The sequence below is a fragment of the Limanda limanda genome, chromosome 1 (assembly GCF_963576545.1).
Source record: "Limanda limanda chromosome 1, fLimLim1.1, whole genome shotgun sequence".
Taxonomy (NCBI): domain Eukaryota; kingdom Metazoa; phylum Chordata; class Actinopteri; order Pleuronectiformes; family Pleuronectidae; genus Limanda; species Limanda limanda.
The window spans coordinates 41,124,024-41,138,781 of record NC_083636.1 but is presented as its reverse complement, the minus strand read 5'-3'; the positions used below and the strand labels follow the sequence as shown (position 1 = coordinate 41,138,781).

The following is a 14,758-nucleotide window of genomic DNA, read 5'->3' as shown; positions in this document are numbered from 1 at the left end:
AGGAAACTGAGGCTACAATTCGCAAAGGCTCACCAAAAATAGAAGATGGGAAAACGTTGCCTTGTCTTATGAGACTCAATTACGGCTGCGAAATTCAGATGTTAGGGTCAGAATTTGGCGTCAACAACATGAAAGCATGGATCCATCCTGCCTTGTATCCATCCTGCCTTGTATCGACGGTCAGGCTGGTGGTGGTGATGCAATGGGGTGGGGGATATTTTCTTGGCACACTTTGGGCCCCTTAGTACCATTGAGCATCGTTTAAACGCCGCACCTTGTTGAATCTATGCTACGTGGGTACAACCCGGTACTAGCAAGGTGTACCTAATGAAGTGGCCTGTGAGTGTATATATCCACATATATTGCTGCACAAACTATGCCAGGGGCACTGAGGCCCATCCATCCATTATCTCATCCTTTTTAACTCCACACAGAAAGACCCCAGCAAAATGATTTCCACCTTCGTACTGTAAGGCCATAGTTGTGCCACCTGACAGGTTTGTGTATCAATCAATAACTTTACAGGACACAACTGCAAAAAAAAACATAGAGCTGAAAGCAAGGGCAATAGTCTGATCATTGAGAAAGATGGGAACTGTAAACAACAAGAACATATGCCAAAAAATATAGAACACACGATAGCCCAAATCATTTGTTTGCCAGTTTTAAGTTCCACTTTTGCAATGATAGTTTTTTCAGCTGCTGTGGATTAAATTCCCTCTCAAATTATTTGTTTTGTTTGATTATACTGACACACAATCTTAATGGATAGAACGCCATTGAGGACATTTCACAGCCCGACTACAATGTTTGCTCCACTGACACCTGGGAGATACATGAGCCTCTGCCACACAAACAGGAACAGGTTTCCACTGCTACTTCTGCCTCTCTTTTGGTCTACTTCTGGTTAGGTGACGACTACTTCACATTGTATTTCTGTTTGAACAGTAGTTGTATCCTATCTTGACATACCTGCACAATATCCAGCACCATCCCGGCTGATACAGTTCCAAATCCAGCGAGAAGGAAGGGCAACAGTATCTGCAGTGCCATAGCCAGTGGAGACTCCTTGGGCATTATCTGCCGAACAGATCCCTGTCCTTCCTTCTCCTCCTCTTCCTCCTCGTCTGCCTCTTCTCCCGAGAGCCTCCTCTCAGCCAGCATGGGCTCTGTTTCAGAGAAGCCTCCATCTCCACAGTCAGATAGGGTCACAGAGGACCGAGAGGCCCGGTCCAGGTGCCGCCGGCTCTCGATGTGGGATGTCTCTTGTCTGTAGCCGTTCTGGAGCGAGCTGGCCTCAGGTTTGACTCCTAGGTCCACCATGGACAGCCGCTCCTCCTGCAGCTTAGTGTAGCCAGTAGGAACCATGGTCTGGAACAGAGAGGCGATCCGCCCCGACGACACAGATTTCAGGGAGAAAGCACTCCAAGCACCGCTCATACGTACCGTCAGGCTAGAGCCCAGGGACTCTCCTATAGCTCCCCCGAGGCTCTGGATACTCATGGTGTGATCTGGGACTGCGGTGTGTCATCTCCTGTCATCCAGTCGAAGGGAGGGGGGTAGCAAGTTGTACACTATCTTTTTGCCGTGGCTAAGGTGCATCGTCCATATCACAGACTGTCTTCAGGGACTCCACAGTCTGAAGAAAGAGCAAAGAGAGACAACAGATAGGAGAGCAGATAGGAGAACCCGACAACAACATCCAATGAGCATTTAAAATAAGTTAATGGAGCACTGACAGGGGCTGGTGCTGTTCACTGTCACTTTGTTAACTTGTCGTGACAGTTTGCCCTCAGGCCTCCATGGGGTCTGCCTGCCTCCGTGGACAGCTCTTCTCTGTCATGCGTTATCAGCTCGAACCAACAACTATCGGTACATTTCCCTGAGCACGAAAACACTCGAGTTGTGGACATGCTACCTATCACAGCTATGTTAGCTTGCTGTGTAAACACATAACAGCAGGGGGATCGGCCGGGGAGCTAAAGCTAAAGAAGCCCGTTCTTCTAGTCGTCACTTGGTTTAGTTTCTTTTCCAAAAGTTACCTTTGTGCTGCGGAGATGTTTAATCCAGGAGATGTGCGCTGGGACTTGTTCCAACACAGACACACAGACAGACAGACACTTCGCCGCGTCAGAGAAAACAGTGCTACCAAAGATCGTCTAAGTCGGCTTGATGAATGTTTTGAAATAGTGGCTGAGGCTTTATTCCGTCTTAATGATTCCTGGTTTCATTCACTTTATATTCTTGACGATGAGATATATATATAACGTTAAAAAAGACTAGTTTAGCTCAGCCATTAAACAGTAATTAAATAAAATAAGCAATTTGCTTTCAATAGACAAACATGAACTCACGGTGTAAAACAATCTCGTCCAGCTGCGTTCCGTGAACGGACAATTATGAATTCATGTTGACAAAACAGGTAGGAGTGAGACCTCTTCTCTCTGTCTACCCAGCTGACCCGGAACTAAACACAAAGATTTTTTTCAGACAACTTTATTGACGTGTGCCATAGACTGTATATATGAAAGACGTGTACACAGCTACAGTCCAAACTAAAGAAGGCATCGAACAGTGAACAGCTCTTCAGAATCAGATGAAAAATACTCATCAATCAGAGTAAACAACAAACCGAAGACTTTATTTCATAAAACAAATCCAGTTAACCGTATCTAGTGCCATCTTGAACTGCTCGTTGGTTTCTCATCAACCCAGACATATGGAGACTTTTATCAAGCCCTTAACGAGCCTGCTTGACTATCAGGCTCCGCATTTAATGCTATGTTTCATTTTACCTTTAGTATTCTCTACCACCGAGTTCACGAGTTCTTCCCCAACGATAGAGGGCGCTATATAAAACACAGCCTGTATATGTGTGAACGTCTCTGTGCTCTCACCCGGATTTTGCTCTTCTCAGCAACACGTTGATGAGAGACCCGAATAACTGGAAAATGGAGCTGAACGCGGAGAAGACCACTTCACGGGCGCTGCTGTCATGTGGTGGTGGAGCAGGTGTGTATAGACTGAACAGTCAGCAGCGTGTTACTTGGTCTTCGTGAAGGAGTGCGGTTAAAGCCATTTTTTTCCTGTAAGGAACAACAGTACAGCTAGCCTACCCTCGATGTATCTCTCTATCTCTCTCTCAACAGTAAAAAGTGCTTTACGTCTATCTTTCTTTCACACTCACACACGTTCTCACTCTTCTTGAAGAATGTGCTTCAGCCCTATCTTTCTGTGTGTTTGTGTTTATGTCTCTCCCTCTCGCTCTGTCACACACACACAATTTTTTAATCAACAGTTAGTTATAGTTCTTTAAGTATCTCTCTCGCGCTCTCTATCACACATACAGTACACACTTTCACTACCTCTCCTTTCTTGAAGCGGGTGCTTTAACTCTCTGTCTCACACACACACTTTTCAAAGTTATAGGAAAAAGTGCTTTAAGTCAATCGCTCTCTCTCCCTCACACTCACTCACTCACTCTTCTTGAGGGATGTCATCTCATATCGACCGACTCAATGGTCCAGTTGACCTGCTTTTTGCACTTGGATAAAGTTACATCTTGCAAGATTTTGTTTCGGAGTGGGCCCATTATTAACATCATGTGTTCAGCATTGAACTGGTTCAAGGTTTCTTCAACATCTCACATCATGGTCACTTTGTAACGTTGTGCTTCCTGTCTGAACTTGTTTGTCCACTGTTGAGAAATATTTCAGTTAAATGGATTTTTTTGGTTTTACCAAGATGTAATGAGCTTGTTGCTTGTGCTGTCAGGTCTCAGTGAGACACTTCTCCTCAAGCCAAAGGCTGACAGGTCCCTGCAGACAGAGAGAGTCCCAAGAAGCAGTGGTGAGACCTAATATCCATTTACTGCATGATGAAATCTTACTCATTAGTGATTTTACATAATGTACTTGTAGGAAAACCAAGAACAAAAAACAGTTTGAGACGTTCAGGTGTGTGTGTGTGTGTGTGTGTGTGTGTGTGTGTGTGTGTGTGTGTGTGTGTGTGTGTGTGTGTGTGTGTGTGTGTGTGTGTGTGTGTGTGTGTGTGTGTGTGTGTGTGTGTGTGTGTGTCAGTGTTGGAGCGGCTGCACAGCTTCCTGCCTCGGATGGCTGCAGCTAACGAGAAGCTGAAGCAGCAGATGGAGGAGGCTCCTGCTGGACACTTTGACATAGAGTGCGTTGAGGAAGCACAGAGAGTCATCCAGATGGTAAGTCTCCATCTTATGAAAGAGCCTTATTTAAAGCTTGCAAAAACAACAGACACAAGCTTTTATTTTTTAAGATTCTACAGATTTTGGTCTCCCCTAATAGTTTCAACGTTGGGATTTATAAAAACAAACTTGACGGGAGAATTTGCGTATTTCCACGCAAACTCTGACCCATGCGTACGAACGTTTTGGAGACGGGAAAGTGGCGACACAGACGTGAGGTGGTGAACTGCAGCAGATTATTGATCCAATTCATCATAGACATTAAAACCAACAGTTTTTCTCGCGCGACGTATCTGCTACAAACAAGCCTTTTTAATAAAAAAATATCAAACAACTTAAAGCAAATTATGTTCATATTCGATTTAACAGCCGAGTTACAGAGCTGAGTCATTAATAGGTTTTAATAATATCTTCTAACACTGCGTGTATCATCAGATCACTGCAGTGAACGTGCCATCAGGCGCACAGAGCGCACAGGAGATTACTTACAAGAAATGAGGAAACTTTCCAAATAATATCCCAGAGGAGGTGAGGATCCACTGATGTGAGGGAATCGGTCCGATGCTCTAAATAAATAAATACTGCCGTGACACCGGTGCGGGGATCTGCTCGATGTGTGCATGCGAATGGAAGGATGAGGAGGAAGCGAGGCTTCAGCGATTTCTGATCTCACACATTGTGTTATCCACAGCAGCAGCAGAGTTTCAGTGTATTTTCTTTATTAGTGACATCACTGCTGTCCCATAAAGTCGCTCTTCACCTCCACCTCACTAACAAACACCTCGCTGTCAGTGTCAGAAAGTTTCACTTCCTCTTCACATCGCTTGATGCGGTGACTCCGTCAGGACTCACAGTGGAAACCCATTGGTCAAAAGCATCATTTAATATTCACGCTGTGCTTTGCATTGACCATTTATGGTTGAAAGTGGGCGTGTGGAGGGCGGATTTGGAGGCAGGTCCTCGAACGAACACTTTTAGTATGAATCCTACGCACTCTTTTATAAATGAGACCCCTGATGGTTTGCACCCTATTAGGTAATAGCTAAATCTTGCTGCAAACATATGTCTCTTTTATTTTTATGAACAAAAATGTTATGTTAATTTGCACTTACACAAGTGGTTTCCGCTCACCCATAATTACATTTGTGGATCCTGCAGCGCACGCACACATGTGGATATATCGTCAATCAGCGTTTGTTGGAAAAAATGTGCATATCGCCCGACCTAACACCAGGGACTTAAAGGAAAATGTAACAGAATTGTAAAAAATAAGTCCGATTGTATATCTGAGGGAAGTGATATCCATGTAACAAAAAGCTGTCAGATGCCTGTTTTATATTTTTAAGTGTTGATTCAGGACATTTTTAATTCGTAAAACCTCCCACCCAGCCCCCACCTTAAAGTCACCTCCATCATCAGCATGGGTTTTTATCTATCTACTAATTCCACAAACATCTATCTGTCTGTTTAACGCATTTCGAGAACCTTTCAGCTTCACACTTGTGGCATGTGTATTGTAAATTGCCCAAGAGAGTGCAGTGCAGAGTTTAGTGTGAGCTGAATTACAGAGCTTTTATTTTGAAAAGTAAAGAAAACAACTAGTTAAGTCAATCATTCCATTCTAACTTGCATATAAACCACACATGGGAACAGAAATAAAGCAAACTCGGTTTCATTCCATAAAAACATTGACAATCAAGCATTACTACAGACCAAGCAAAAAGGCAAATATAAGCTTTTTGAAACTGTTGGTCCCACTATCTAAACCATTGCAAATTACCCCCCCCCCCATATTTGCTGTTTTCCTTTGTATCTTAAGAATGAAGATATCAAAAGACTTTTAAAAGTGCATTAACTGAGTTGGGATTTCTTCTTCTTTTCTCAGGATGTAGCACTGGTTGAGCTCAGTGGGTCAGACTCTGACTCTGAGGATGAAGAAGATTTGTTGAACTCTGAGGAGGAATCGGACTCTGATGATGCGCAGGAGATCACAGAAGAGAACCTTAAACTACCTGGAGACAAAAGCAAGAAGAAGAAAGCTATCATCCAGGTTCTGGACCAGCAGGGGGCATAAACAAGTCAGCCGCACAGATTCTTGACTTCATATGGAGTTTATTTTCCCCCCTGAGGAGATGTGGGTGTGACAGAAGCTTTGCCCCAGGAGTCAGGGTTTTTTTAAGCTTCCCAGACACAGACCGTAGACAGAAAACTCTTTCTCGGAACATTCATGAGTCATCGCTCTGTGAGCGACATTAAATGTTATTTTGAAAGAATGAGGTCACAGTTTCAATATTGCCTTTTCATCATCGCGTCTGGTCATCAGCTGATCATGCAACCTTTAATTAAGTGTTAAGGTGTAACACGGGGGATCATCTGTGTGTACAAATTCAGTTCAGGCACAGTAAAGATTTTCTAAAGGTCATTACGAAAAAGGTGAAAATAAAGCCTGTGTACAAATATTCAGAGGAATTTATCTTCAATTTGAAAGGATGTTTTTACTTTTCGTACTTAAATAACATGTACACTGATTGAATTTGTCTAAGTCATAAAGTTTTAACTGCTCACGATGTTGAAGACTACTTTGTGGCAAATTTTTATTTGGGCCACCTTTCTACTACAGAGTAGGAACCCTCTTCGTCTCTCTGAAGAGCATGAATTCTGGGTGACATGGAAACATTTCTCAGAGATTCTGCTCCACGTCCCGAATGTGTTCCACTGGATTTACATCTGATAACAGGAGAGGTCACTGAAGTTCTCTGAACATCTGTTGGTGGAAGCAGCTTGAGCTGTTTGTTTTGGGACATGGCTCATTATCCTGCTGGAAGGAGGCACATGGTAATGTGAAGTCTGTGCCACAATCCCCCTCTCTGATTGTTCATAATCCCATCACAGTCCAGCACTGATGTCTTGTCGGAGTGGCTGATGTGGTCCTGGTGGTCTCTCTCTGTGAGAGCTTGGTCTTGGTACTGAGCTCACAGAAATAGAAGAGAGGTCTGAACTTTGCCATTCTGATAGAGGTATGGTTTCCCTGTGCTGAACCCCTGTTTCTGTTATTCAGCTGAATTAAATGTGATATAAATGTAGTGAAAACAAGAATAGAAAGTCCTGTCTATATTGTATTATGCTATACAATACTGTCTTTAGTATGCTAAACAATATTATGTTAAACCATGCAGTACAAAATTATCATAAATCGAATAAGTACTTCTGAGTTTTGACACAAACTGTGTGTGTGTTTGTCAAGTAAAACTACACTACCTGCCTTTAGCGCTTTGTTGTAAACCAGTCTCAGTGGAATTTTGCATAACAAAATGCCCAGGATTTTTCCTTGTCAGGTCTCTTAGGAAAAATAGCAGGCAATTTTTTCCGTGACATTTTAAAGTTCAAAACTGGTTCAGAAGAGACAAGGATTTGGCTAAAAGTATATAGTTTTGTTTTTTTTACATAACCTCTTGTTCCACACTCCAGTCCTGTTGGTGGCGGTTATGCCCCTTTAAGGTGTTTTCCAACCACCAATTAACACTAAATGTGTATGCTGTTGAGATGTTTGCCATGGTGATGGCATAAGGGTGGGTTGAGCAAAGTAGCTGCAATAAAATAGTTGTATGCAGTGATTCTGCATCAGCCCTCATAAGTATCGAAACAACAGAAGGAAAAAAACGTTGAGATTGATTGTTTGAAATATTTACAGTTACAAGAATGGGGAAACAAAGAAGCTAGCTCATTTAGGCATTTTAGGGAATTAGAGAGCGGATAAATTAGCAAAGGAGGCAGTTAACAGAGAAGCTGTTGAGGTTAACATTAAGTTATCAAAGTCAGAGGGCAGAGGCTTAGTGTGGAAGAAAGTAATTCAACACAGTGGCAGCAGAAATGGGATACAGAGCTAAAAGGAAGGCATCTACATTCAGTACAGAGAGTTACAGAGAGTTAATCAGTTAAGAAGCAGGGGAAACAATAGGAAGGAGCAAGTAACAATAAGCAGACTAAGGATCGGGCAAAGTTATTTGAACGACACACTACACATTACTGGGGAAAGCCCGACTGGATTGTGTGAATATTGTCAGGATGAGGAAACAGTAAAACACATACTCATGTCATGTGGGAAATTCGTACAGGAGAGACAAATACTGATGGATTATCTAAAGGGAAAAGGACTTGCTGAGTGTAAGGAACATTTTAGAAAGTACAGATTGTGCAAAAGGGAGGAAATGCATTTGACATTTTTCTATTATGACTGGACTGGACAAGCGGATATAAGATAACGGTATTATCAGAGAATGGAACCTGAAGGTGGCAGTAATGCATCATTCTGGATACCAACTGCCGTAAAACAACAACAAAGAAGAAGAAACACTAAAGCAGAAGCAGCAGAAGAGGAAGAGGACGACGACAACACAACAGTGGTGAAGAAGCAACAATGTCTTCAATTCACGGGTTGAGAGAGTTTGTCAATGAGCGACTAACTTCTGCTGCTGAAGAAATATTCAGAGTCTTTGAACAAACTGTCGTGGAGTACGAGAAAGAGATCGTTCGTCAGCGCAGACTGTTGGATATCGTTCTGAAACCTGAGATAAAGCTTCACAGGACAGGTGAGTTCAAACACAATGGTCTTCAGGAAACTAACACAGGAACATGACTCTCAAGATCCTTACCAGGGTGTCACCTGCACTTAAATGGAAAACTTCAGGGTAAGAATTATTTCGGTAGTTCCACATTCCCTTTGAATTCCATGACAAGGTCAATGACATAAGATTCTGACAAGATGTTGTTGAGATATTCAAGCTACAAAATATGTATTGAGTTGTTAAAAATGTGTAATATGTATTGTTTGTGTTTTATTAGCGGCCCCACTTTATCAAAAATGATTGATTATGTGGCAGCATGCTTTGAGTAGTCTGGGACGGTTATTTAAATACTCTAAATAAGGAAATATGCATTTAGGGACCTTTGGTACAGACTGACATTTTCTTCAGGATGTGTGTGATGATCTGGACGATATCACAGAGGCTGTGTCATCTTACATCACGTTCTGTGAGGGCCTTGTTATTCCCACATTCACACAAATTTTCATCTAACCCTAACCATAGGATTCCAAATCTGTCCAAAACCCAATTTACTTGCGCAATATTTGCTTTAATCAAGGGGCTATGACTTGGTACAACAAGCTGCATAAACAAGCCAAAAAGGAGCTTCAGCTTGCTAAACATAGCTAAAGTTTAGAAATTGTTCAGTGCCAATAACCTGCGTCCTGCATGGGATGGAATCTCCCTCAATAATAAAGTCTGACTATGATCTTTGCAATGGACTGAATACTTTTATAATCGCTTTAATGTCTAGGATTTTAGTAAGGAGCAGTCCATCTTCAGGGATGTGACTCTTGATTCTGTTATTGTCTCTCTTTGTAAGCTCTGATTACCCTTATCATGGCCCTGTAGCGAAAGATTTTATTGACTGGTGTAAGTCATCCTATTTACAGTAGATATTAATGCCGCCAAAATCAAGGAGATGTTTATAGATTTCAGGAATAATTAGAACGCCATCTCTCCTGTGGGGATTAATGGTCAGGCTGTGGAAGATATACAACAGTAAAAATATCTTTGGATTGTTACTGATGACAAGCTGACCTTTGAGCATCATGTGGAAACTGTTTGTAGGAAAGCTCATCAGCGCAGACAGGTAGACATGTTTAGATAAATACTCTAAACATTTTCTTTTCCTTTATGTTAAAAACTGTTTCTTCTAATCAATATTCTAAATACAATTATTTTGTAGTTAGGACATCAGGGTTAAAGTGACCGGAACGATCTGGAGACATAATCCGACATCATAGATATTGTATCGCCAGATGTCCTTTTTTCCATCATCGAATTATTGACCCAGTTATGTGTCCCCTTGTTCCTCCAGAGCTCCCACTGCAACATGTATGTAGTAGGAAGAAGAAGAAGGTTCTCACTGACCAGCAGCTCTGTGACCAGGAGACAAACTCTAGTCTAGACCAAGAGGACCTACAGACACCAACTGCTGCTCCTGAAGAAATACCCAGAGTCCCTCAGAATATTGTCTTTGAGTTCAATGAAGACATTAATTATCAGCGCAGACTACTGGATCCTGTTTGGAAACCTGAGATAAAACTACACAGGAAAGGTGTGTAAAAGCAGAATGGTCAAATGAAAACTAACACAGGAGCAGGACTTGCATGAAGTTCAAAGTGTTTTTATGGTATCCTTTATTGACTCTTACTCCCTAATCACATTAGTGCCCTATTTATTCTGTGCATTTGTTCCTTTAGATCTCCTCCAGCAACATATCTGTAAGGAGGAGGAGGTTCTCAGTGACCAGGAGAGGAATACCAGTCTGGACCAAGAGGACCCACAGCCTCCACAGATTAAAGAGGAGGAAGAGGAACTCTGCACCAGTCAGGAGGGAGAGCAGCTTTTACTGAAGCAGAAGAATGATGCCGTTATGATTACTCCTACTTATGAGGAGATCGACCACAGATGGGAAGAACCAAAGAGTGGCCAGCTTCTCTCTAACAACTCTCCTGTAGCTAAGAGCCAAGATCATAGAGAAAGCATTGATGTGTACCCGGGATCAACTAGAGATGAAGAGTCAAAGAAAGAGAAGAGATGTCACGAAAACACAAGTCACAGTGATAATGTAGACAACTCTTCCCCAACAAAGAGTCAATGTTACACTCACACAAGTAAAACGTCTTTAACATATGAAACTTTTCAAAGAGCTTTTCAGTGTGAATCCGAATTGAATATGCATCTTAGGAACCAAACGGGTGAAAGGCCCTATTCTTGTATCACCTGCAGGAAAAGATTCTGTCATATAAAACACTTGCAACAGCACATAAGAATCCACATGGATGAGAAGCCATATTTATGTGAAACATGTGGGAAAAGTTTCAAGACTACAATAGCAATGCTGGTCCACGCAAGAACCCACAAATATGTGAAGTCAAACACCTGCAACACCTGTGGGAAAAATTTTAGCCACAAGTCATCATTGGAGGTTCACAAAAAAACCCACACAGGTGAGAAGCCACATTTGTGCAAAATATGTGGCAAATGTTTCCTACGTCGGGATGCCCTGATGTTTCACATGATGACTCACACAGGTGAGAAACCGTATTTTTGCAGGGACTGTGGGAAAGCTTTTAGACAGAGTGGTGCCTTAAACGTGCACATTCGAACCCACACAGGTGAGAAGCCGTACAGCTGCAAGACTTGTAGGAGAACTTTCACTCAATCATCATCCTTGCAAAGGCACATTAGAAGTCATACAGATTCAAATGGTAAGAAGGCTATATAGCCCTTTTCTATTCTTGATGAATAGTTTTGCAAACGACCCTTTCACGCACACATTCATACAGTGCTTTTCTGTGCTCACATCATTGCAGTGATCACACCACAGTCACAGTTTTGTAATTTCTTTTTACATAAATAAGCTTCTGTCACAGCAATTCATTAATGAATATATTTCTTTCAGTGCTGGTTATTCAGACAAATGTCTTACATTGATGGAGTTGAATTTCTTTGTAAATGTTTGCAATTGACAGAAGTGTACTATAGAGGTTTTAGCTTCAAGGAGATCAATCTTCAGACAACCTTTGTCTTAATGTGACTATATATTTGTGTTCACATCGGTTAGTTGATGAGCATCACCATTTGTGTTTGTAGTTATTAGCCGGCTCTTTTTATTACTATAAGTCTGTAAAATCATTTTTAACTCAAGAATCCAACCTACTGCAATTTTTCCAGCTAGAAAGAGTGAAAATATATTTACGGGGGCCACTTCTAAGTTTTGTGAAGTTACTTTTTACTTCAGGGTCATAAGCAATGTCCATGTCCAAAAAGTTATTTTGGCCTATCGTTTCCTGATTTCCGTTTCAAATCTTGAACTTTCAATCCATCTTTTTTGAACTACAGGTTCAATCTTTAGTCCCACTGAAGCTTCATCTGCTGGGTTATTTGCTGGGTTAGTAAGGTCGAGACTTTACAAAGTTATAGGGAAACCCAGCAGAGCCCACAATGAGCAAACGCTTTGGTGGCTGTTGAGAGAAAAAACTCCCTCATTAACCGGACAAAACGTCTTACCAAACCAAACAAACCAGAGAGCGGTGGCTGCATTTGAGTTTGAAAGCTTTTCTTTTTGGCATTCAGTTCTGTAGGCATAAAAACAGCACTTGCAAAACTGTAACTTCTTTAATTTTTGCTGTAATTTTGTCTTGTTGCTTACTTTATATACATACACTTGAGTTCGACCAAAAAATCAGATAAGGGTTTATTTTCACGTAGTACTCAAAGAACTTGACAATGTCTTTAGTCTTTAATTTCTTCTGCCTTAACTGTGGGCCATTCAATGATTTTGTCCATATTGGCAGTGGCGTGTCATTTCTAAAATGGTCTCAGAGAAGGTGTTAGGCCACAGCATACATTTCTCTGCTGTATAAGCAGCTTTGTAACAGATTGTATTCATCTCAGGTATTTGAGGAGCGCTTTATGTATTGCTTGCTGACCACCAGGATTATGTTTCACCAGATATTTGTCACTTGAAGCATGTATGCTTAACTACATTTTTATTTTCACATATGTCAGATTCCATTGTTTTTCTCCACTGTTGACTGAGTATTGCCCAACTGAGATGAATAATTTGTTGTGGGTTGTATCTTTAGCATGAGTATTGAGTGCTGTTTTTATTTTTGAAAATCCGATTCTGTTCCATCCGAATACACATGAGACACGGCCATGACATGAGGCATGTCGTACTGCTAATTTTGCAGTTGATGCTGCAATTTCCATTTCAATTTCAAGTTGTTCCGCTTGCTCCTCCAAAGTAATTTTTGTTTTTCAACCTGAGCATTTATTGGCAATATTGGATTCAACTTTCGAAATACTGTCTTGAGGATCCTCTTTGACCTTGTCGTTATTGATTTCAACAATGTCCGCGTGAAGGCAACTGTCAATGTTTGTCAGTCTTAAGTTTTCAACTTCTTTTCACCATGTTTCCTATAAATAACTGTAGGCCTACCTGTGTTCTCCATTCAGGTCTGTATATGTACAGGTACACAACAGATTCTGGGCTAAAATCACATGTATTTCTAATTCCAATCACACTGTGGTTTTCACATAATAAAATTCTGACTTTTGAACTCAACATTTGCATCGAACAGTGTACTAAGGCTAGGGTTTTATTTTGTTAGCGGAACAACATTGAAGTGGAAGTATGTCACTTCTTTGCGGAAGTGAACACCAGAAGCGTTATCAGTGTGGATGTGTGGAAGCAGCGAGTAGATGATGGTAAATCACAAACACAACAGTGGTGGAGAAGCAACAATGACTCCAGTTCAGGGTTTGAGAGAGTTTGTCAGTGAGCGACTAACTTCTGCCGCTGAAGAAATATTCAGAGTGTTTGAACAAACTGTCGTCGAGTACGAGAAAGAGATCGTTCGTCAGCGCAGACTGTTGGATATCGTTCTGAAACCTGAGATAACGCTTCACAGGACAAGTGAGTAGAAACACAATGGTCTTCAGGGAAATTAGCACAGGAGCTAATTTACTCACAGATTGGGGTTTCTACCATCGATCATTGAGATGGAAAGTTTCTGATCGTGTGTGTCCCAGTGATCAGCTGTTTATTTATGCTGTCCTCTGGAAACACTTCCTATGTCGTTTTCTCTATTTGCTGCGAATTTCTGTAATGTGTTGTGTTGTGAAATTGATGAAGATGTTTTCTTACATAGCATGTGTTTTGTCCGCTTGCATGTGTTTTCTTCAGTTGTTGTGCGTTGAGCTCTTAGGGCCACCTACAACCCCCAAACTGTAGGAGATGATGCAAACTGTGTGCAAATGTGCAAAATCTAATTTTCATTCAAAAGTGATTGTGACTGGTTTTGATATGGAAAAACAGTGCAGGATTTATTTAACATTTGGCACATCATGTGGGCTATGTTAAAATTTGATATGTATGTACATCTGTTCAAAATGTATTTCCCATTCATTAGCATCAAGATAAGCCTTTGGTGTGACAATGAGGGTTCGGTATCATTTGGATCGTATCCATTCTGGTTCTTATTGATTCTGATTTTTGATTCGATTATGGTAAAAGAAATGGGTCAAATGTTTTGAAAACAAAAAAAACTTTTATTTTAAAAAGAAAAGACCCGAAAAAAGACACAGTTTCTGAATCAAAGACTCTAAAGGAGCAGATATGAAATATTGCTGTGGCTAGGTAGAGGTTCATTGCCACATCCACAATCAAATGTAGTTTTGCAATAAGTTGGAGCTTAAAAATTATGACACATGATACATTTCTATCCAGTGGCCATGGAGCCCATCAAAAAATAAGTTTATTGGTATTTTGCATGTGCCCGAACCTTGCACTGATCAGATAAGTGATGTGATGCCTCTTAAGATAAGCAATAATACCTCAGTAACAACTTCAAGAAGTTATGAGATAACTTTCATGAAAATGTGTTAAATAAAAAAAAATTGGGGGTGTTTTCTGCCATATGGGCCAGGAAAGAAAAGATTAACT

At 41.2% G+C, this 14,758-nt stretch overlaps 3 protein-coding genes across 5 annotated transcripts in view; 2 read left to right on the top strand and 1 right to left on the bottom strand.

The window, feature by feature from the left end:
- slc41a2b (solute carrier family 41 member 2b) overlaps positions 1-2,451 on the bottom strand; it is a 29,947-nt gene extending 27,496 nt beyond the window's left edge. Inside the window, exons 1-3 of one of the 3 annotated variants that reach the window (XM_061077167.1) lie at positions 2,355-2,451; positions 2,043-2,086; positions 973-1,639 (exon numbers count right to left, since the gene is read on the bottom strand). In XM_061077167.1, the coding sequence (XP_060933150.1) occupies positions 973-1,503 (531 nt within the window). In that variant the 5' untranslated portion in view covers positions 1,504-1,639; positions 2,043-2,086; positions 2,355-2,451. Of the gene's footprint in view, positions 1-972; positions 1,640-2,042; positions 2,313-2,354 lie in introns of those variants that run through there. The other 2 variants (XM_061077243.1, XM_061077096.1) reach the window with 2 other exon arrangements.
- An 81-nt stretch (positions 2,452-2,532) lies between these two features.
- nopchap1 (NOP protein chaperone 1) lies at positions 2,533-6,784 on the top strand. Its single transcript, XM_061076986.1, has 4 exons — positions 2,533-3,012; positions 3,775-3,849; positions 4,080-4,213; positions 6,102-6,784. Exons 1-4 carry the CDS (start codon positions 2,928-2,930, stop codon positions 6,288-6,290), a joined length of 483 nt encoding a protein of 160 aa, XP_060932969.1. The 5' UTR covers positions 2,533-2,927; the 3' UTR covers positions 6,291-6,784.
- A 1,815-nt stretch (positions 6,785-8,599) lies between these two features.
- On the top strand, positions 8,600-13,378 carry LOC133010386 (zinc finger protein 558-like). Its single transcript, XM_061077951.1, has 3 exons — positions 8,600-8,805; positions 10,121-10,360; positions 10,506-13,378. The coding sequence occupies exons 1-3, from the start codon at positions 8,634-8,636 to the stop codon at positions 11,531-11,533; spliced, it is 1,440 nt and encodes a 479-aa protein (XP_060933934.1). The 5' UTR covers positions 8,600-8,633; the 3' UTR covers positions 11,534-13,378.
- The last annotated feature ends 1,380 nt before the right edge of the window (positions 13,379-14,758 follow it).